The sequence below is a fragment of the Pocillopora verrucosa genome, chromosome 7 (genome assembly GCF_036669915.1).
Source record: "Pocillopora verrucosa isolate sample1 chromosome 7, ASM3666991v2, whole genome shotgun sequence".
In the NCBI taxonomy this organism is placed as follows: Eukaryota; Metazoa; Cnidaria; class Anthozoa; order Scleractinia; family Pocilloporidae; genus Pocillopora; species Pocillopora verrucosa.
In genome coordinates this window covers 23620084-23640071 of record NC_089318.1, presented here as the reverse complement: position 1 = coordinate 23640071, position 19988 = coordinate 23620084, and the positions used below count along the sequence as shown (strand labels likewise).

General features: G+C 36.9%; 3 protein-coding genes across 4 annotated transcripts; 2 read left to right on the top strand and 1 right to left on the bottom strand.

Moving 5' to 3' along the window:
• The first annotated feature begins 1111 nt into the window (after nt 1-1111).
• On the top strand, nt 1112-9941 carry LOC131792020 (uncharacterized). The gene is made up of 10 exons (XM_059109381.2): nt 1112-1144; nt 4387-4927; nt 5658-5764; nt 5890-5959; nt 6265-6348; nt 6727-6841; nt 7281-7412; nt 7559-7645; nt 8228-8289; nt 8785-9941. The coding sequence occupies exons 1-10, from the start codon at nt 1112-1114 to the stop codon at nt 8817-8819; spliced, it is 1266 nt and encodes a 421-aa protein (XP_058965364.2). The 3' UTR covers nt 8820-9941.
• A 486-nt stretch (nt 9942-10427) lies between these two features.
• On the bottom strand, nt 10428-17919 carry LOC131792170 (DDB1- and CUL4-associated factor 4). 2 transcript variants are annotated; one of them, XM_059109547.2, is made up of 13 exons: nt 17440-17919; nt 17174-17334; nt 16712-16785; nt 16492-16603; nt 15652-15713; nt 15171-15249; nt 14822-14874; nt 14206-14276; nt 13934-14023; nt 12853-12986; nt 12539-12712; nt 11701-11818; nt 10428-11101 (listed from the first exon to the last, which is right to left on the bottom strand). In XM_059109547.2, the coding sequence occupies exons 1-13, from the start codon at nt 17735-17737 to the stop codon at nt 10905-10907; spliced, it is 1623 nt and encodes a 540-aa protein (XP_058965530.2). In that variant the 5' UTR covers nt 17738-17919; the 3' UTR covers nt 10428-10904. The 2 variants fall into 2 exon arrangements, with proteins under 2 accessions (XP_058965530.2, XP_058965531.2); XM_059109548.2 differs by having other exon boundaries at nt 12853-12953.
• Nucleotides 17920-18230: 311 nt separating this feature from the next.
• LOC131792136 (XK-related protein 8-like) lies at nt 18231-19932 on the top strand. Its single transcript, XM_059109508.2, has one exon. The coding sequence runs from the start codon at nt 18689-18691 to the stop codon at nt 19886-19888; it is 1200 nt and encodes a 399-aa protein (XP_058965491.2). The 5' UTR covers nt 18231-18688; the 3' UTR covers nt 19889-19932.
• Nucleotides 19933-19988: the final 56 nt, after the last annotated feature.

Here is a 19988-nt window from a genome sequence, read left to right as displayed (position 1 = left end):
GTCTGCTATTATCTGCTCAGGATCAACAACAGGTGTAACCGGCTACAATGGTTACTACGTGGAAAAGGCTACTCTTAATCTTTAAAGTGAACGCGGTATTTTCGGCAGAAAACAAGATGCAATCGCTTTTCTCAAGAAAGAAAGATAAAAAGAAGGAAAAAAAGAAAAGATGGGAAAAAAATTGAACCGAAAGTATAATATCGAAAGTATACATATCGTCTTTACCGAAATTACCAGAAAATTGGACAAGTTGATTAATTCAGTTAGCTTTATGAGAAATTTCACTGCTTTGGTGGAATATGTTTTTTTCGGTGGCAAATTAAAGACCGTAAGCTATCGAATCAAAGCATTGACAGGAGGACGGTCGGCTCTGTGAAAAAGGCCGAGGCTGGTCCCATTTCTTTTTCCTTCAGGGAAAAGGTTCACAGTTTGCATGAAAATTCTCATGTCTTTTTTTCAAATGTATATTGTCCTTAGTCAGTGCTGCTTGCGGCGTGTTACACTCTTGAAATGGTTTGCTAAAAAATTGGATCAGAACGCGCCGTGAATTTTATTCTACAATTCAGGTTTGGTCAGCGCTTGGGATGTTCCATGCCACGAAGCGGAATTTCAGAGTTCAAGTGTTAGCTTCAAAACGGAGCACTTTCGAGCAGTTCTAAGCTGGTTTATACTGGTAGAGCGTCCTCCTTTTATCAATACTTCCCACAAGCTCCGGATCTTTCCCGACCTTCCGTTTGCGATGAAGCTTATGCCAATTTCTAAGTCAGTGGAGACCATTAAAAAAGCCCCGTGGCAAGCGAAGCCACTGGCTCGTCCACCCGTTTTTGTAACAGCTTCGGCTGACCGAGAGAGCGTGGCACGGTCTATGCTCAAACGTTTATGAGACTCTTTGTGGCCAGAGGGTGGTCCGCGCAAAGGGCGTTTTCCTCAGTTTCCCACGCTATTTCCAAACCAGCGCAAAGGCGCCTGGGTAGGTGGCAGATATTACGTATAGTAATTATCTCGTCTGTTACGTCATTGCGATGTGCGCAAACTTCTCTCCACCATTCTCTCTTTCCGTGGGTTAGAGTTCAGTTCGTTTAAGAGGATAAAGTCAAAGTTCATGGAAAAAATGGAAGAAGCGAATAGATCAAAAGCTTTTGAGGTAAGTGCCTTTTCTTGTTTCTTACCTCGTAACTGAGGGCGTTTGGAAGGTGTCCTAGCGATGAGTCGTTGCAAAAATTCGGATTTTTTCGGGTGCCAAGTCTTCGGGCTTCAGCCGCCCATAAGTTTAGTGGTATGATGTGAGAAGAAGATGACTGTACTGAAAGAAGATGAAAACTGATAGAGTGAGGGAATTAAAGACCAGAGGAGAGCGAAAGAAAATGTGACGCCAAAAATAAATTATTTAATACGGGTAAAGGATTAGCTATAAGTAATGTCAAAACAGAAATAAAATCAAAGTTTCGAACGGTGGTTTCAGTTCTTTCTTTGCAATCGCTTTGCTCTGTTTTTTGTTGACGGAGGCATCTCGCAAATGTTTTCAACACCATTTATAGACTACATTACAGTTGCAACACTTCCTGGACAAATGGGAACATTTGAAATGCATTCTGCGCACGGAATTAAGCGAGGCCGGTTGGAAAGGAAAAAGTCTTGAACGAAGCGCGAAGGAAATCTCATTTAAATTTTTTTTCATGAAATTTTGGGGTTACTAATGGAAAGCTAAACGTGTCAAATCACAACGCACAAGTTTCCGAATTTGGAATATGTCCTTTGCAAATATAAAAAAGGAAGGAAAGGATAACACGACAGCAGATTCTCAGATTTCGACGGAATCTCAGCGCTTAGGGTGGACTCGTCGTTTGGCCAAAAGGATGAATGGCAAGGGCATTTCAAATCGGGGCCTCAAAAATTTCAGACTTTTGCGCAGATAGGTCGCACATTGAAAGTTCTCATCAACTGGAGTAGAGATTTTTGTGTTACAAACGAAAGTTCATAAATCTTTGCAAGACCGAAATGGAGATATAATGCGCGCGCGCTTCATCCTCAAGTGGCAGATTAATCTGGGCCGGATTCAGTGATCTAACATTTATGGCAAATCGTTAAATAACCAGGTAAGTGTTGACAAAGGAGAGAAAAAGAATTTTCTAAGGCAGAAGAGGACTCTGGAAAACGTTTTATGCCGTAATTATTCCTGAATACGATTGGAAAACAATTTCGGTTGTTCATTAGCGTACAATGATATCTTATTTTTAAGCGCGCTGATAAACTGGGGGAAAATATCTTAACGAGCAAGGCACATGGTTTTTTGAGAAAATAATTTTACGTTTAACATATTTTTTGTTTGTTTGATATACCTTTTTCGATTTTTTGCAAAAATGTGAAATTTCAACTAGTTATCTATTGATTACGTCACTAAATCATCCAGTAACAGACCGCTGATTGTAATGACAACCTTATAAGGACTGTAATAGTGTAGTTTGATCGTCCGGGTGAGTGTAGTCCTTAGAAGGACTGTTGTCGGTACTGGTGACTAACTTTTCGACAACCTGAGCGGAAGTAGTCAAGTGAATAGTTGTTGTCAGTCGAATGTACCTAATCCGGTTTGTATAAACCGATTGGTCAGTTTTGCCGTGATGTTATTGGCTGTAAAACTCAAGTGGCGTAAGTCAGTCGTGATTGGTCGGTCTCGATCCGTTAATAAAATTAGGTCACTCTGTTAGGTTCGTATGTTATGTTCATGTCGTGAATGAGTCGTTTGTATGGTGCCGGTAAAGGTTGACACCTGTTGAGGGGAGTCTTTACCAAGTTAGTAAACCAGCTTACCTGGGTCAGTCGTTGAAAGTAGGTGGTGCTGTAGGTTAGGCATTGCGGAGAGTCCTAGCCAATAGTGTGGTTCGTAAGTCGGTGATGTTCAGCAATGTGATTGATGACATCGCCTTTCCTCGTCGCTTATTTGTGTTCAGTCAGTCTAGTTGTGGGGTTTCTGCCAGTCTCACCGATGTAGGAGGCGTGGCAGTCGGAGCAACTGATCTTATATACTGCTCCCTGTCTGTTCCTCGGTTCGTCTTTGACTTTGACGTTAGTCAGCAACTGACGTAGTGTGGTAATATAAGGCTGTAAGTCACGCACAAATTCTTTCATTTGAATCTAAAAGACTTCTTGAATTCTTACTCGGGAACTAGGGCTCAAGTCACAAAAACACAGAGTTATCATCGAAACTTCAGTTTTGACCCAGTCGATGTCAATCTAGAAATTTTTGTATCATAATTCATTAAAAGTGGAACTGTATCACAAGCTAAAAGAACTTACATGCAAGGCTTTCTTACGACGCAATTTCCGTAGAAGAATGTATTTGTCTGTGGGAGTAGAAGCATGTCAAAACTATAACTACAAATGACTCGAGCGAATTCTAGCACCGGAATGTTTTCAGGAAGGATATGTTTTGTTGGGCTTCTTTGTCTTCGTGTTTTTCTTCATTTGCTTGTAGATTTATGAAAAAAGAAGGATACTGCATTGAAATTAGCGTATCACAGTCTAAAAACGGGAAAGAGAACTCTAAAGGAACGAGCGTGTTTATTTTTTTCTACACATTCGCTATAATATGGCGCCCTATTCTTTGTCTCTTTCTCCTTTAGCAGAATTTTAACTGGACCCATTTAGATCTCGAGTGCATGTGTCAGGCTACCTCAACTTCCAAGGCACAATATACAATTTGGAAGTAAAACTTTTCTGTGTAGATGCTTGAGTCTTCAGACTGGCTTCAAATGTTGTTCCAAATTAGAGTTAATTAAGTTCTTAATGCTTTCGCTCCAAGCAATTCTTTATCAAGAGATGGTCACGAAATTCTTTCTATAAATAATTACATTAATTTAATTTCATTAAGAATATTACAGCAATGAAGTAAATTTGTTAGTCACGATCTTGCACAATTTCTAAGCTTGCATATCTTTCTACTGATCATGATTGCTTTCAGAATTCAGTTGTTTCCAGGTATTCTCAGGAGTCGATAAACATTGATAAAAAACAGCTTGACCTTTAAATTGAAAATCATTTCCAATGTAAAGGTCAAGTTGTTTTTCATCAATGATGTAATTCAGTCAGCTGCATCAAACTGCTTGTGTGCTACTTCCCATAGAAAAGTCTCTACAAAGTTTAACTTTTTCATTGAAATATTGTCAAATTAGTGTGTTTTTATATTCTCCCACCGACGCAGCACCACAGTTTCTTTAGAAACTTACCCCTTTATAGTGTGTTTTTACTTCACTCCAGGCAGTACTTGTGTCAAAAGCAATGGCCATAAAATTATTTCTATCACTGTTTTTATAAATCGATTTCAATAAGAGTATAATTTCAAATAATAAGCAAATTCATTGGTGATCTTGCACTTATTATTTCTTTCAGAATACTGTTGGTACTGGGTATTCCCCAGAGTCAATTGACATTGATGAAGAACAACTTGATTTGTTTATTGATAACATTATCCATACAGCTGCATCAAGCTTACATGGTCTTGTCCTAAGGGTGACGAGCCCTGAGGGGACAGACAGATATTTTTCAAGTGAAACCACACAATCTGGTGATGCTTCTGAGAATAGATCTACTCCTGAAAATGACAGCTCTACTTTGGAGAGCCAGCAACCAGATAGCCCTAGAAAGCATTTCCTAGAGAAAGCTGGGCAAACTTCTCAGATTACAGACTCCAATGACATTAAAATACTCCAAGGCAATCACTTGACATCAAGTTCAAAGGATGTTGCAATTAAAGCGCTAAGCCCTGGTTCAACAGAGAAAGTTATTTTGGATTGCACTAAATCTGAGCAAGGCTGTACTACTGAGGAAGACACTAGTAAATGTACTGCAGATGACAGCTTTACTTTGGACAGCCAGGAGAAAGATAGCCCAACTGGGCATACCTTGGAGTCATCTGTGAAGCTTGCCCAAGGTAATCCCTTCATAGCAGTAAGCATAAGTGCAAGGTTGTTTATGCAAGGGATGTTTAATCTGTCTGTTATAACTACAGTTCCAGTGTTGTTTCTGTACATGGAGTTATCAACTTCTGTATTTTAGGTGAGCGTTACAATGATTGATTGTGAGACAGGGATTATGTATAACTATGACTAAGAGGATTGGTTTGCATATTTTTCTTATTTGTAAAAACAATCCTTGCAATTAAAGCAATTAAAAAATTAAGAAGCCTTGTCTTTAGCGTGGTGTGACAATTAAGATTTGAACCTGTGACTCCTTGATACTTAAGTCACACTCACCTGCCGACTGAGGATTAAGTTGATATGCTTAGAGTTCTTATGTTCTGTATTATGTTCTGTATTCCTGGCAAAGGAATATGAGAACAATCAACTTGAAATTATATAGTAACATTCTTACCTGTGGATGAAGTAGACCGTCAGCCAATTTGTGGAGATACCTGCACACTTTGCTGCACACAGCAACCCATGGTAATGCACAACTTGAGTCATAATTAAGAAAACCCAGTTGCAATTATTACACTTCTGTAGACTAGATCTATTTATCTCAACACCAGTGAAAATTAGGTAGTGTTTTTTTATGTGGAGTAATCAAGGAATTTTCCTTGATTATTCACACATTTACACTATGCTGTCTACTACATAACAAATTCCTGACCAACTGAGACCTTATTTCACCTCTCCATACAGTGCCCATTGAGGACTTGAGCTCTGATTCCTCCCTTGATTCGTCCCTTGATTCGTCCAAGGATGAACAAGAGTGTCCATCATTACCTAAGGCTGGTAATAAGAAAAAGGTAAGTAGCTTTTGTAATCAAGTACACCAGCTCTGAGGTTCAATTGATTTCCTTTTGAACAAACATGGTTAATCATTAGCTATCATTATTGATCTTTCATTATCATTTTATTTCATCATGAATAGAGATTTGGCCGGTTCAAACAACGCCGAAAGTCTTCAGCAGTTGCGCCAGTGACAGATGACAAACTGAAAGGTAAACCTGCATCTTGCAAATAGCTGCCTATAACTAGCAGCTGGGTGAACTAATCAGGACAACAGCATCCTATTGTGCTTAGGGTCATTTTAAAAAGTGAGGAAGGAGGGGGGTGCTTATTCAAAGGGATGCTTGTTTGACATTTTGGCCAGGGGGGGGGGGGCTTACTTGGCAGAAGGTGCTTATTAGAGTGTGGGCATAGGGAAATAAGGTATATGTCAGTTAATCCCAATTTTTTTTAGATGATTAACTGGGGAATCAAAAGGGGAATACAAATCATCAACAATGCTTTTTATTTTGGTCAGAAATGCAACCCCATAAAGTGGCCTTTGAAGATCAACCCCATCTTACCAGTGACATGAATGTCAGCACTTTCATCACAAAAAGTGGTAAGTGATTAGATCACGATGGCTTAGTTCTAATTTACCTGTAAGTTTGTTTCAGGTTTAGTAAACAATAAGTTCTATGATTGAAATCACTCCTAAATTTGTATATTTTAATCAAAATGGAAGCTTCTGTTAAAATCTCTCTTATGGCTTAGCTTTGTTGTTACTTTTTTTCTTTTTCAAGAAAACCTTGATTGTAAGGTTTTGCGTAAAGTCAAGTTGTGATCCAAATTGCTACTAAAAATAACAATTTGAGCAGAACTTTGCTTTCAAACAAATAATGTGGCTACTGTATTTGTTTGGTATAAATGTATGGTATTGTTACATAGTTATCTGGCATTTCATTATTTTCTGAAATATGTTTATTATTTTGTCTATTAGAGCACTGTGATGAGGTGGGAGATAACATTTTTCTGTTGAACACCAAGGAAGTACCTCTGGTATCAAAATTTTTCCCAGGCTCAAAATCAAAGGCCCTTGACAACAATCTGTGCATGTGAGTGAGGCTTCCTGTATGTTAACCCTTTAACTCCCATGAGTGACCAAGACAGAATTTCTCCTTACAATATTAATATAATATCAGCCAGATAAGTAATGAGAATAAAGAAAAATATCAATTTGAGGATAATTAGTTGATCTAATACTAAATTCTCTGAACTAATGTTATAAGAATTGTATGGTTGACGCTAAGGAGAATTACAAATTTGATCTGAGAGTTATAGGGTTAAAAGGAAGTGTCAAAGGTGATGGTTGTTTATTTGCTTTGGTCCTTAACAACACAGGAGAAATAGGCTGGCCTGTCAAGTATGAAATACAGGGAATATTTTATAGAGATGTCTCTATTTCTGTTTCCTGCATTCAAAGATTTTGCATCTCCTATTGCCAATAAGTAACACTTTTATCATTAATTAACTTTACCCTGTTACTGAATTTAGAAACGTAGAGAAGTACATTAAAGACAATCTTGCCACAGACAAGTTTACCATAATTATCCATGGAGGGGATGATGGATCAAAGCTCGGCTCAATTCATTTGGCGAAGAAATTCTACCACCTCCTGAAGGCAAGGTTAGAGAAGATTGAGTCAGATGTATAAAACAATTTAGTGTTTTATAACTTTAAAAAAAATAGCTCCTTGTAGCTGATGACTTTTTCTATCTTTAACACCTGATTACTGGATCAAAATGTACTTTTTTGTATTTTTTCTTTTTAAGGTTCAGCAAAGATCTGAAAAGTTGCATCATCTTAAGGGCCAAACTAACCCTGAAATGTGTTTTCAAGCTTTCAAAGCTGTTTATGCAGTGAGTATAAAGAGCAAATTCTGTATTTCCATTTATGTTAGTAATACATGATACTGCTTGATATCCAATGTAATCTAACCTTGATTAAATTAAAACTGAATGGCTTGGCAGATCAAAGCTCCTCAGTTTCCACTAGCTGTTAACTAAAAGTAACAGCACTTCATTTGAGTTCTTAAAACTAACACCAAAGTCATCAAAACAGCTTATCAGAACAAAGGGGAAATAATCACAAGGAGCTTCTTAAAGTTCTTAGTGAAAACAAGACTCTAAACTGGATAAGGCATGAGGGAAGACAATTCATGATGTACAATTGGTTAGCTCAGGTTAAGAAGAAGGGGGGAAGGCACAATCTTCTGGGCTTAAAACAGACAAGAATGGTCGCTGGGTGTATTTAAAGATTTTTTCAAATGTAATGTATGTTTCAAAAGGTAATGTTAATCTGATTTCCATCAACATAAAGAACCCAAACTTTGGAAGATTAAATAAGCGACTTAAAGATTGATAATTATAGATTTGTGTTGTGAACTATTGGTGAATTGAATATCAAATGTAGTTTTCTAATTGGTCATAATTTTTATGCAGGAATGACATGAAACGGAAGATTTCTTTGGTAAATGACATTTGTGAACTTGTCTGGTTCCACAGTAAGTATTGCAACAAACAATGTTACAAACACATGAGCGCTGTTGTGTTCTCAAACAGCTTAATGTCACAACGGTGACATTAAAGTTTAACTCTCACTCTTACCACTCCACAGCATTTAATTAGTGAGTGGAAATTCTAACAGGTATAATTAGGGGTTATACTGAAGAAAAAGTGGAAAATGCTTTAACCCTTTAACACCCATGAGTGACCAAGACGGAATTTCTCCTTACAATATCAAAACAATATCAAGCAGACAGGTGACGAGAATGAGGAAATGTATCAATTGGGTGATGTATTAGACAATCCAATATCAACTAGCATCATAAGTATTGTATGGCACTTAGTTAAGGGAATTACTAATGATATCTTGGGAGTGAAAGGGTTAAGATCCATAACACCTGGGAAGTTTATCCAATCAGCATGTAATTTGCATAATGTTATAATTTTAAGCGCATATTTCAATTGATGTCAATTTTTTGTTTTTTCTGTTTTAGGCATTCCAGACACTGTTTTGCGATATTGGTATTAGCAACTTCAGATACTATTATGGGTGAAATGTTTCTTATTGTCTTCATTTCAAATACTCTTTTGTTGTTACACTTTATTATACCATGCCAGGGAGCTTGAGGGGAGGGAATGTTTTTTCATTGTCTTTTTGTTTCACATATTTTGTAAAAAGTCACATTTGAGTAATTCCTAAAATAATCTGTAAACTTTATTATATCATGTCAGGGAAGGGAGGGAAATATTTCTTGTTTTCTTTTCATTTCGTAATATTTTGTAAACAGTTGCCAACAATTATTTCCTAAAATTTTCTGTATACTGCATCACTAATGTTGCATGCCGCCCATGGCAGATCAGTTGGCAAGCTGTGGCGTAGTGATTGATAGCTGTCACAATTGGTACTTGTTGGTAAAGGTAGTGCTCTGGAGTAAGTTAAGATTTTTCAGTGTCACCGTTTGATCTTATCAGTTTTCAGGTGTTTCTTGTCATTCCCTTTTCCTGTCTCCAATGCATGCCTCCATGTTGAAAGACAAAACACTCTAAAGCAAGAATCTTCTCAGGAAATAAGCAAAAACTTAGTCATTGAGTTATTCTTTTGGAGATACATTTTAGGGGCTTTTATTAGGATTTTTTAGGATATTCATATTTTAGGGGCTTTTTTTTAATTCAATAGTATCTTTAAGAAAATAGGTCAATGTTTAAGTCTTAGTCAGACATATTTCCCTTGGAGATACTCACTTCAGAGTGTTTTGTCCTTCTGCATGGAGGCATGTATCAAAGACACCAACAAGGTCTGACTGGAAACTCTGAAAACAGTCATAATGTTCATGCTTGGACATTCACAATGTAACAGCCATCAACATTAGTTATTTCTCCTGGTGGTCACATCAGAGACTGGGTGCATGATACACTGCAAGCTTAATTTCATAATTTCAATTTATTTCAGACACCCCTTGAGACCCTTTTTAAGGAAAGAGTTTTATAGCACCTTCTCTTTCTGTTATCAACTTGTTGAGTACCAAATGTGACAGCAAACGATTAATGTGCAGTATGTAGACTATAGTATATGGAGTTAGGACTTACTAACTCTCACTAAAGAAGTTGGGCATATTTTTTTTTTAAATTTTTGTAAACTGAGAGATGTAAAATGAATTAAAAGTGTGACTATCATCAAGAGACTATCTTTGTTTCAAAACAGTGCATGAACTATAAAGCTTAACGACACACAGTTCTTTTTATTTTCCTGTGAACTGACTCAGCTTGTTCATAAGAGGTTAAGAAAAAAGTGAAGTTTGCTTTTGAGCCTTAGCCATGACCCACATTACCCCAGCTTATCTTAACTTCCACATTGTGAAGCAACTGTACATACTTTCTGTGGATGAGACATTGGTCCATTTACAGCTTACACCTATAGCATTGCATCAGTTGGAGTTCCCTGACAGATTGTTGGTACCCATCTATACTCCAGGGTAAACAGAGGCACAGCTGTGAGGGTAAAATGTCTTCTTTCCCATGTGTTGACCCCACTAGGCTTGACCCCTGATCTCTTGACCTTGATCCCAGTGTGCGACCACTGGGCCACCCATTTTCCAACAAACTTTTAAAATTGGCATGATATTTCACACTAGTAGAGTTCTTTAAGAAATGCGAAGTTTATTGAATTCAATTTTACAGAGTCAATGGTATTTGAAATCTTACTTATCCTAGGGTTAGTTTACTTATCAATGAAACCACACATTAAATTTTATTGATTTGACCCATTATTGAAACAGCCATCCTACAATAAAAGGCTTCCATTTTTGTGAAAATTTTCCTGCACCTTTCTCTTTTGAAGGACTCGCATCTTGCCCAACCATATGACTTTTCTTTAAATTCACTTGTCAAGCAGTCAATGTGAGATGGACTTCCAGATCTATATGTCATCTAATTGTCAAAAAATTGTTCTTTATCAACTTTTTCTGATATAGGTGGATCATTTTACCAAATGTACCTCTCCCTTGACCAGAAGAAAGCAGACATCTCCCCACCATCTCTTCACTCCACTACAGATCCTTTCAATCACCACCACCATGCTATGGTACACTGGTAGTGCCACCCTCCCTACCCCTCCTCAGTAGGAATATGAATAAATTGAATCACCAGCACCATACAGGAGACCTGGCATGCCTCCCTTACCACCCCATTCCTCTGAGTAGTACAGAGCTGGGATGGGGCTGAGAGATCTGTCCACAGTGGCAGGAAATGGAATTGTGTGAAGTAGTTTACCACTTCCAATACTCCAGATGCGTGTCACTGAATCTTGTCCCGCTGCAATTAAGTGTCAAGAAAAACACTTTTCATAAATAAATTCTCAAGCCTTGCTGTTATTGCTTTTGCTCCCATGATCTAAAAGCTAATCAGTCAAGCTGAAGATCATAAATTTTCTGAACTATCAGCTGGGTTCAAAGTAATGGAATCCATGATGTTTGTTTTAACACATTGGAAGATGACTTTTAAAGATTAGATTACTTTTAGAAGCTTAAACTGCAGTGGCTTTCATTTTCACATACTATCATCACACTTTTAAACGGTGAAGCTAAAAATAATCTCATTTTCAATCTGGAACATACCTTTCCTTAAAACTTTAAAACTCAATAGTAAGGTAACACAGGGCCCAAAAAATATAATTTTCATTTTCTTGAAGGTCCAATTTACCAAACTCAAAATGGATCAGTTGGGATTACTTTTTGGCATCCAAACGAACATCAGTTATATCAATCAGCAACTACTTCGGAGTGTTCTAAGTTAATAGCCATTCTTTTTTACTTTGATTTGAATATAATCTGATCCAAGTCCATCTAAAGAAAATTTCATGCAAGTCATGTACTTTTCAGAAATGAGTGCAATGAGGAAGTGATCAAGCTTACCAGCAAAAATCAATGAGTCAGTTGGGTCCACATAGAAGCGTAGCCCATGTGTGATCTCATTTACGTGCCCTCTATAATCTTGCACACAGGCCCTAGCTCTTATGTCCCATAACTTCAGCTGAAAAAAAAAAAAAAAGATGTAGCTTTCTGAGACAAAGTTAGATTGACACAAAAATTATGGGCACAAAGACTTCTCTTTTACAGCAAATGGTTAGAATTTATAGTCTCAAAGTACATGTAAAAGGTTTCTCAAGAATAAATGTTTGCATTCATTACTGACTTAATTTAAGCTTAGTTCACAAATATACTAACTATATTTCCCAACCAAAGTGATTACAGCTGTAATTTGTGTGCACAGTTGTGATTAAAAGATCAACACATGGTGGAAACAAAAATTCTGGTGTTTTTAAACAAGTCATTGCCTCTACTGTATGAGGTGCATTTCTACTCTTTCTTTACAAGATTTTGTTGCTCAAGAAAGAACTTGCTAAATTGAAGTGTGAGCCCGCTGATATGAAGGCCAAAGGAAAAAATAACAAACAACAACTGAGAAGGAACTCCATTTGCATCTTGCAATGACTATTAACCCTTTACACAACAACATCAGTATGCATATTCTCTGTGCTATTTTCTACACCTTTTCCTTATATGCTGACTAGGAGAATTTGTTTAACAATCAAGAGCTCCTCAAGTTGGTGATTGTTTCCTTTATTCTTGTGACCTTAATGTGTGATGTAGAGGTGATATTGTAAGGAGAAATTAGATGCTGGTCATTCTTGAGGGTTAAAGAGTTAACATTTCTTGTGCCCTATGTCTCATCTCTCAAGTCAATCCTTACCGATCCATCTAAACCACTGGCCAACAGGTAGTTTTCATCATGCAAAACCCGTAGGCATGTGATTGATGCCAGCTCTCCTTGGTTAAGACGCATTACTGGCCAGTTGGGACCAATCACACGCACATCGCATGTACGTATGCAACCATCACGTGAGCCATTATAGAGAACAGGATTCTGGGGGAAAAAAATCAACAAGGAAAAATATCTTGAGCAACAAGAAGTATGGAGCTATTAAATAATTAGAGAAGACAACACACACCCTATAATTATTATCATGTTATAAAACCTGCACAAATTTTGCAACATCAACTTACACTCCATGAGAACTCCTGAGCAAGCACAGCACTTTGACACTTGACATGTATCACACGTCTCTTCATGGATACATCAAATGTTAGAGCTACCTTACTTGCTCCTAGGGGAAAAAATATCATCCATAGGTTTAATTCTATGTTTGGGAAGGAATAGAGTTCATTAAGCTTATGGAACTGGTCAGTTATCTCGTTAATCAGTCAGGTGCAAGTCTGTTGGTGAGTTGGACAGCCAGTTAGTATAATACTCGACCAGTCAATTAACTATCAGTCACTCAATCTGTCAATACAAATGAATGTCAGTCAGTTGATAAGTCAGACTGTCAGTCAATCAGTGCGCCAGTAGGTCAGTCAGTCCATCAGTCATTCAATCAATACTGAGTCGCTCAGTCTGTCAAAGTCAATCATTTACTAATTCAGTTGGTTAATTGATTATACAAATGATTAGTGAGTGACTCAATTGATCAATCAATCAATCAATCAACCAATCAGTCAGACAGGGTGGTCTATTGGTTGACTGGTCAGACAGACAGGAAGTCAATCAGTCAGTCAGTAAGACAGGACAGTCAGTGGATTTTTCAGTCAATCATTTGGACAGCCTAAGTCAGTCTGTTAAACATTCGACCAGCCAGTCCAGTCATTCATCTTTCCTTCCTTTGGTAGTCCAGTGGTATTTGGTTAGACAGTCAACCAATCAATACTTTTGCTCTCAGGAGTGACCAAAATTGAATTTCTCCTTTCGATATCTTTTGAGCAGAAACATAATGAGAAGAAAAAAAATATCAAGAAAGGAATTTTGTTTTATTTTAGATCAAAATCACAGAACTAGAATCATAAGCAACATATGAGGAATGGTATAGAGAATTAATGTTTACATCTTGAGAGTGAAAGGGTTAAAACATCCATCAGAATCAGTGAAAGTCAGCAGGTAGTCTGTCTTTTCACCATTTTGTCAATTATCAAAAAGAGAGCAAAGAAAAGAAGCAAAGAAACCAAACCCAATATTTTCTCCTTATTATGCTGACTGCAAGATAATTTTATTATAAATAATTGTTGTAAGTTATTATAAACAATCGTCACTCACCAATACTGATCATGTTACTGTACAAAGGGTTTCTGTTCCATGAATTAGCCCACACTGAATTCCCTTGTACTGAAGTTCGACCAACTATCCCTGTGTAAAACCAGAGCAACAATACCAAGTTTTTCTAAGCTACAATTATGTACTTATAACAAATCTAGTGCTGAAAACCTCCAAAACGTGTTTAGCAGCTATTACTGGAAATTATTCTCAGATTAAAACATTAAATGCTTCAAAAAGGTCAGATTTAATCTCATTGGAAAGCAAACACTTACGTTGTGAAGCACCTTCCACTGTAAAAATCATGGTTTCCCCAGACATATTTCCATAACCAAGTAAAGATACTCTGTAAATTATACCGTTAGAGAAATAACTTCACACTTGAAATCCACACTATCACAGACTACAACTGAAATTAGCTCAGTAACAGGGTAAAACAGTTCACTAGAGATATGAAAATGAAAGATATATGTAAAAACAATGCCAGATAACTCTTTGAATTCCCTCCTTCAGTTAAGTCCTTCATCTTTGTAAAACAGTTCCTCAACTGAACAACATTTTTCCTATGCTTGCGACTGATTGGTAACATCTTCAATCATTTGATAAACATGCTCAAAATAAATAGTTAATTTTCAGTGGATATCATTTCACCCCCCAATAAAGGACTTTTTTAATGTTGCCCACTGTTAGCAGTTTACAGGCACTTGTCACATATTTACCATGCAGAATGATGTATGTATGGCCTAACTACTTAAGTTCTTCTCAGCTCATTTGACAAAGAATCTCAGTGGGGTTAAAACTCTCAGGGGTTAACCTGACTCAACCAGAGACACTTTTGTTTGTCCAACATTTGAGACAAATGGTTACAAGATATTTCTCTACAAAGGATACAAATACATGTTCTTTGTTTGTTCATGTGGACTCCAAAGAAGGCCTGTTATTTTCTAATGAGCAACAACAACAAAAAGCAATTCATTCATTCTTAAATTTAAGAAGTGAAAACATCTTTGACATCCACTGGCCATTTTACATTTAAATTTATCATGATCATTTCTAAATAATTCTGTTTTTTCAACTATTAAGTTAAGTTTTATCACTTCAAGTAGCCTAAAATATGATAGAGAACCAGTGAAATTCTGCAAAATTTTCAAGCTGAAAACCATGTATGAACCAACTTTGAGTGAATGTGAAAACATTACGAATTTTAATCAAGTTCAATCAGCCTGTTACATGAAAATACCTGGTTTTTCATCATCGCCATATTATGCACTACTTCAAACTTATTGTTTCTGTCCTTTTTTAAATCATGAAATTGTACTCTGTAGAAAAAAAACCACAAACAGAAATAGTGAAAGAATTCAAAAATTTACTGTGATGATTGATTGAAGACTGCACAAATACTGTGCAATAAATGCCACAGTGAGTTGCAGATCTTAACATGTGCTGTTACATATATCTAATGACTTAAAAAAAAAAATCTTTTTATATTTATTATACATTATTATTACTACCTAGTAATTTGCATTTACCAGAAGTAGAATATGAAAAATCTGCGACAAGTTCAGAGGAGTAAGAGATTAGTGGTGTGTGAGTTATACTGTCACAAGTTAGTGTAAGGTTTCAAGTGATATCGGGAGGCAGTTGGGGTTGCATGAAAAAGAACTACGTTTCCCTTTGTAGCACATTTCTATAAGTTATTAGAATGCTAAAAAACATCTTACACTTGGTTCCCCGTGGGTTTGGTCTCATAAAGTGTTAGTATCCTCTCATAGCATGCATCAGGCTGTAAAGAATAAATTAAACATAAAAAACAGATTTGATGATAATTATTAGTTAGTTGGTAAGCAAGTTCCCCTTACTTCATCCACGGCACAATTTCTGGTGAGTATGCAGTGACAAAACATATTGTACAAGGATGTGTAATGCAACTTTAACATCTCATTACTATAAATTCACAAAAAAACATAAAATATATTTAGAACATAAAACTGTAGTGCTTTCCTTTTCAGGTGGTAACTGGTAAAATTAGAGCCTGTAGTTTCTCCTATTACTGCCTTAAATATCTCAGAATTTTTTAAGTCCAACAAGTAGAGGGAATTGCTCTTGACTACTGTTTTGAAAACTTATTACCTTTCCTGCTTAAAGTAAGGGAGAACACTTTCTAGGAGTAATGATGGACAAAACCATCTTGTGGCAAGTGATTGTCTTTATGGGGTTGTTGTACAGCAAAAGTTGGAGGATGGGATGGCTCAGTGGTTTTCCCAAGCTCAACTCCATACTAAAGGGATCCACAAACAAAATTAGATAGACTCAAGCAAGACACCTAATTCATCTCCACACTTGGAGGTATTAATAATGATGGACAGGGGCATAGCCAGGATTTTTCAAAGGCAGGTCATACTGTGTCAAATAGAGGGTAATCACCAGATTGTCATGTCAACTTACATGCTGTGTTTTACTTAATGTGACAAAAAGAGGCTTACTGGGGGAGGTCACATACACCCTTGGATCCCCCCCTAGCTATGCCCTTGATGGATTCTAAAGAGTCGACAGAAACTTACCTCAATCCTTGACACTGCAAACTGATCCAGTTCAAGGTGGTGATCAGCACAAGGATCTAACACAAGTCTTTGCCTAACCTTTACCAGTTGAGTAAGCTTTTCTAATATATTCCTGTAAAATCAATTTTAATTATGAAATTTCAATTTGAGTGTATATCAAATATCTATTGTGATTGTTTAATTTTTAATCTAAAAAAATCATGTCATTTTCTTGACTTACCTACTAGTTGTTTGTGTGCTGAGAGAGTACTCCCTATCATGAAGACTATTTAAGATAGAAATTCTTGATGGTTTCTGAAATTGTAACATAGTAAACACAAGAAATCTTAATAATTATTGGCAATTTTATAACTGTGAACATCACAGATCATCAGTTGAATGGCCAGTAACCATTCAGAAAATTACCTCACTGAATGTCATCAACAAGTTTTTAGAGTTGGACGTTTTAACAACCACAGTCATTCTGGAAATTACTGAGTCTAGATTTTATTTGTGTGCATCTGATTGGTCAAGAGACAAGATAATTTTCTTGGCTGATCAATGACAACTGCAGGCACTGCAAACTTAAATTTTTTTGACAGCAAATTGAAGAATTGCAAAATCCGAAAACAATCATAGTGAGTGGAAATAACCGTTTCCAGGAAGCAAAATGTAAAAAACTTGTAAATAGAGTTATACTCACTTTGATAACCTTAATATCTCCAGCTTTTACTCTGTTATGATTATTGGATGAGATGTTCTTATATCCTCCATCCTGACATATCGCAAAATTTTTGCCAGGGTGATCTTTGGTGATTTTGAAATAACGCTTCTTCTCTGGATCATAATAAAACCCTGGAATTTGTAGTCTTGGTAAAGGAACAATAATGGCTGTATCGTTTTTGTATATACTTCGGTTAATGGAAAATTATATCAATTACGGCTTTTGACAGGATTGTAAAAGGATATCTCGAACACCAGAGTTCCGAGGTTGATTTGAATCAGCTGTTTCCAACGTACAACTTTTACTGCTTCCTGAATGTGAAGACCTCGCTTTTTCCTGTTCACTTCTTGTCCAAGCCGGCCCTTTTCGCCTCCGAAATTTATTGAAGTTCATCATTCTAATTTTCAGTTGGAGGGTTTTTGATCTCTCTTCAGATGGAAAAGAGAAGTTTCTCCTACGAAGAGTCATATCTTTTCTTCCGTGTGTTTCCCTCTGTCGACCACATGCATCACGTCTCGGTACGGAAGATTCGTTTTGATCCATTTTTCACCAAACGAAAAGCTCATCCAATATAAATCTATGATCCCTCAGACAAAAGGGAAATTTCCCATGCAGTTTAGATCGAAATCGGATGGGAAAAATGCATTTGCTACACAAAAACCGTTGCTTCGCGTAGTCCCTCCACCATCTTAAAATGTTTCACAACAGTTCTCATAACCCGCCCCAGTCTTCTTCTGTCTCTTCATTTATTGCGTGACATAATAACAAACCTGATTCGCGTGAACGTGAAATTTACAAATACACTTAAATCTACGAAGTTACACATTTAAGATATTCTCGTCATATCAGGGAAAATTATTATTTGGGATTATGAAAGGCTTTCATAGGCTAATAAAAAATGTCATAAATGGTTTTCAGCTTACATCACGATCACCACATGCGAGCTTTGTTCAGATAATATAAAACATGACAAAGTTAAATATTGACAAAATTAGAGCTCTATTTTTGCGATTTAGGGCAATCCACGAGAAAGATTTTCCTTCGGCAAGAACTGTCGTCGTTTATTTTACCAGTAAAACACTTATCGAAGAAGACATTTCTTCAGAAAATGTATTATCCGGTCGGCCGTGACTCGTGTACGTCAGAAATGTAATTAATTTTCATTGCAAATGCCGTAAGGTGATATGCAAACTAATTAGTGGTTTAGCTTTTGGTGAGATATATTTAACTTCTACGATGAAGGAATCAAATCGTCGATCAATTCTGGACGAAAAACGATTTAATTCAAGACAAAAGAACGTCTGCAGCCGACAGAAAGATCACAAATTGCTGCATTACTACGTTGTATGATAACACACTAGTCACGCATGATTTCATCGATGAGATTTATTTTCAGACCAAAGACGGATTGAGAGCAAGTTTAGATTTTCACGTTTAACAATTGTGCAAGCAACATCAAAACTTCGATGATCAGTGAACCAGTGTAATGGGAAAATGGCTGAAAATACTATACGACTTGGCCAATACGAACTTCTCAAGTATTCTTTTGGTGCGTTCCTAACTTGTTCTGACGTAGCAACCGACATATTGACAGCAACAACTTATTACCGACAGCGACAGTTTATCTGGTTTGGCTTTTGCTTGGCGTTTGCAGTTTTGCCATCGTTCCTATTAACACTTGCATACCTCTTGCAACGTTGCAAACAAGAGAGCAAGATTGTACTGGTGGGAAAATTTATTTTCTTTGCCAATCCATGCGGATCTGGCTTTCTGAAGATGAAGCTTCTACTCGTTTGTTTACGGAATTATGACGAAGTGCGAAGCGTCCGGGGTTGGCTCGTGGACGACGAAAAACTTCGACAGGATTACAGAGCTGAAAAAGTTTATCACTATGTAGAAGGCCTTTTGGAAAACATGCCGCAAATTATTCTTCAGATTTACGTGACAGTCATTCAAGAGCAAAAAATTTATCCGATACAAATTTTCTCGATTTGTGTTACATTTATAAACCTCGTTTGGGTAATGACCTTGTTCGAGTACTGCAGCTTTGTTAAAGAGGCCACAGTAACACATTTTTTGGCTATGATATTTTACAACGTTTGCCTTATCGCAGCTCGTGGGATGTCAATTGTAGCTTTCCTTGTTGCTTTCAAATGGTTTACCTCAGCTGTCCTGGCTTTCCATGAGTTGATATGCATAACAATTTATGTCTATAGAAATCACAAATACTTCAGCGAGAAAGAAGTTTGGTGGATTGCTTTGCTACTTATGCCATGCTACGTATTCGTTTACCTGGGATTTAAAGTAATGGATCTCAATGCCAAATTGTTCGACATAAAACTTGGCAGATCCGTGATTTCTTCAACTCTCTTTTACTCTTGTTTTACCGGTGAAAACGTTGTGATGATTTTGCTGTTTTACTCATGGTCAAAGACGAACAGTGACTCGCGGTGGAATCCGTGGATTTTTAAAGTTATCACAACTTCTGTCATTGTTTTGTCTGTAGTAGGGACGGTCATACACATTTTTTTCACGTTTTCATTCTTTCACAAACCAACAAGGGTGACGCCGGATCCTGAGCCAGAAATTCACGGTCTAGAATCTTATCAGCCCATCGATATCCTTGTTAACCAATCGAATCCACAGGTAAAACCGCGTGACTCTAGATATATTCCACAGTTTGTACCAGAATAGTAATAAAAATTAAATGAATGAAATGCACGATCAAAAACACTGCTTACATCTTGAAGAGTCCATAAAAGGGAAAGACATTTAAATATTTATATAACTTGTG

Excerpts from the sequence above, each read along its gene's own strand:
- LOC131792020 (XM_059109381.2), top strand. The coding sequence starts at position 1,112 with ATGGAAGAAGCGAATAGATCAAAAGCTTTTGAG. Across the intron at positions 5,765-5,889 it reads AGGCTGGTAATAAGAAAAAG|AGATTTGGCCGGTTCAAACA; the intron begins GTAAGTAGCTTT and ends CATCATGAATAG. Across the intron at positions 6,842-7,280 it reads CTTGACAACAATCTGTGCAT|AAACGTAGAGAAGTACATTA; the intron begins GTGAGTGAGGCT and ends TACTGAATTTAG.
- LOC131792136 (XM_059109508.2), top strand. The coding sequence starts at position 18,689 with ATGGCTGAAAATACTATACGACTTGGCCAATACGAACTTCTCAAGTAT.
- LOC131792170 (XM_059109547.2), bottom strand. The coding sequence starts at position 17,737 with ATGGATCAAAACGAATCTTCCGTACCGAGACGTGATGCATGTGGTCGA. Across the intron at positions 15,714-16,491 it reads TTGCAGTGTCAAGGATTGAG|CCTGATGCATGCTATGAGAG; the intron begins GTAAGTTTCTGT and ends TATTCTTTACAG. Across the intron at positions 14,024-14,205 it reads AGTGGAAGGTGCTTCACAAC|GGATAGTTGGTCGAACTTCA; the intron begins GTAAGTGTTTGC and ends GGTTTTACACAG.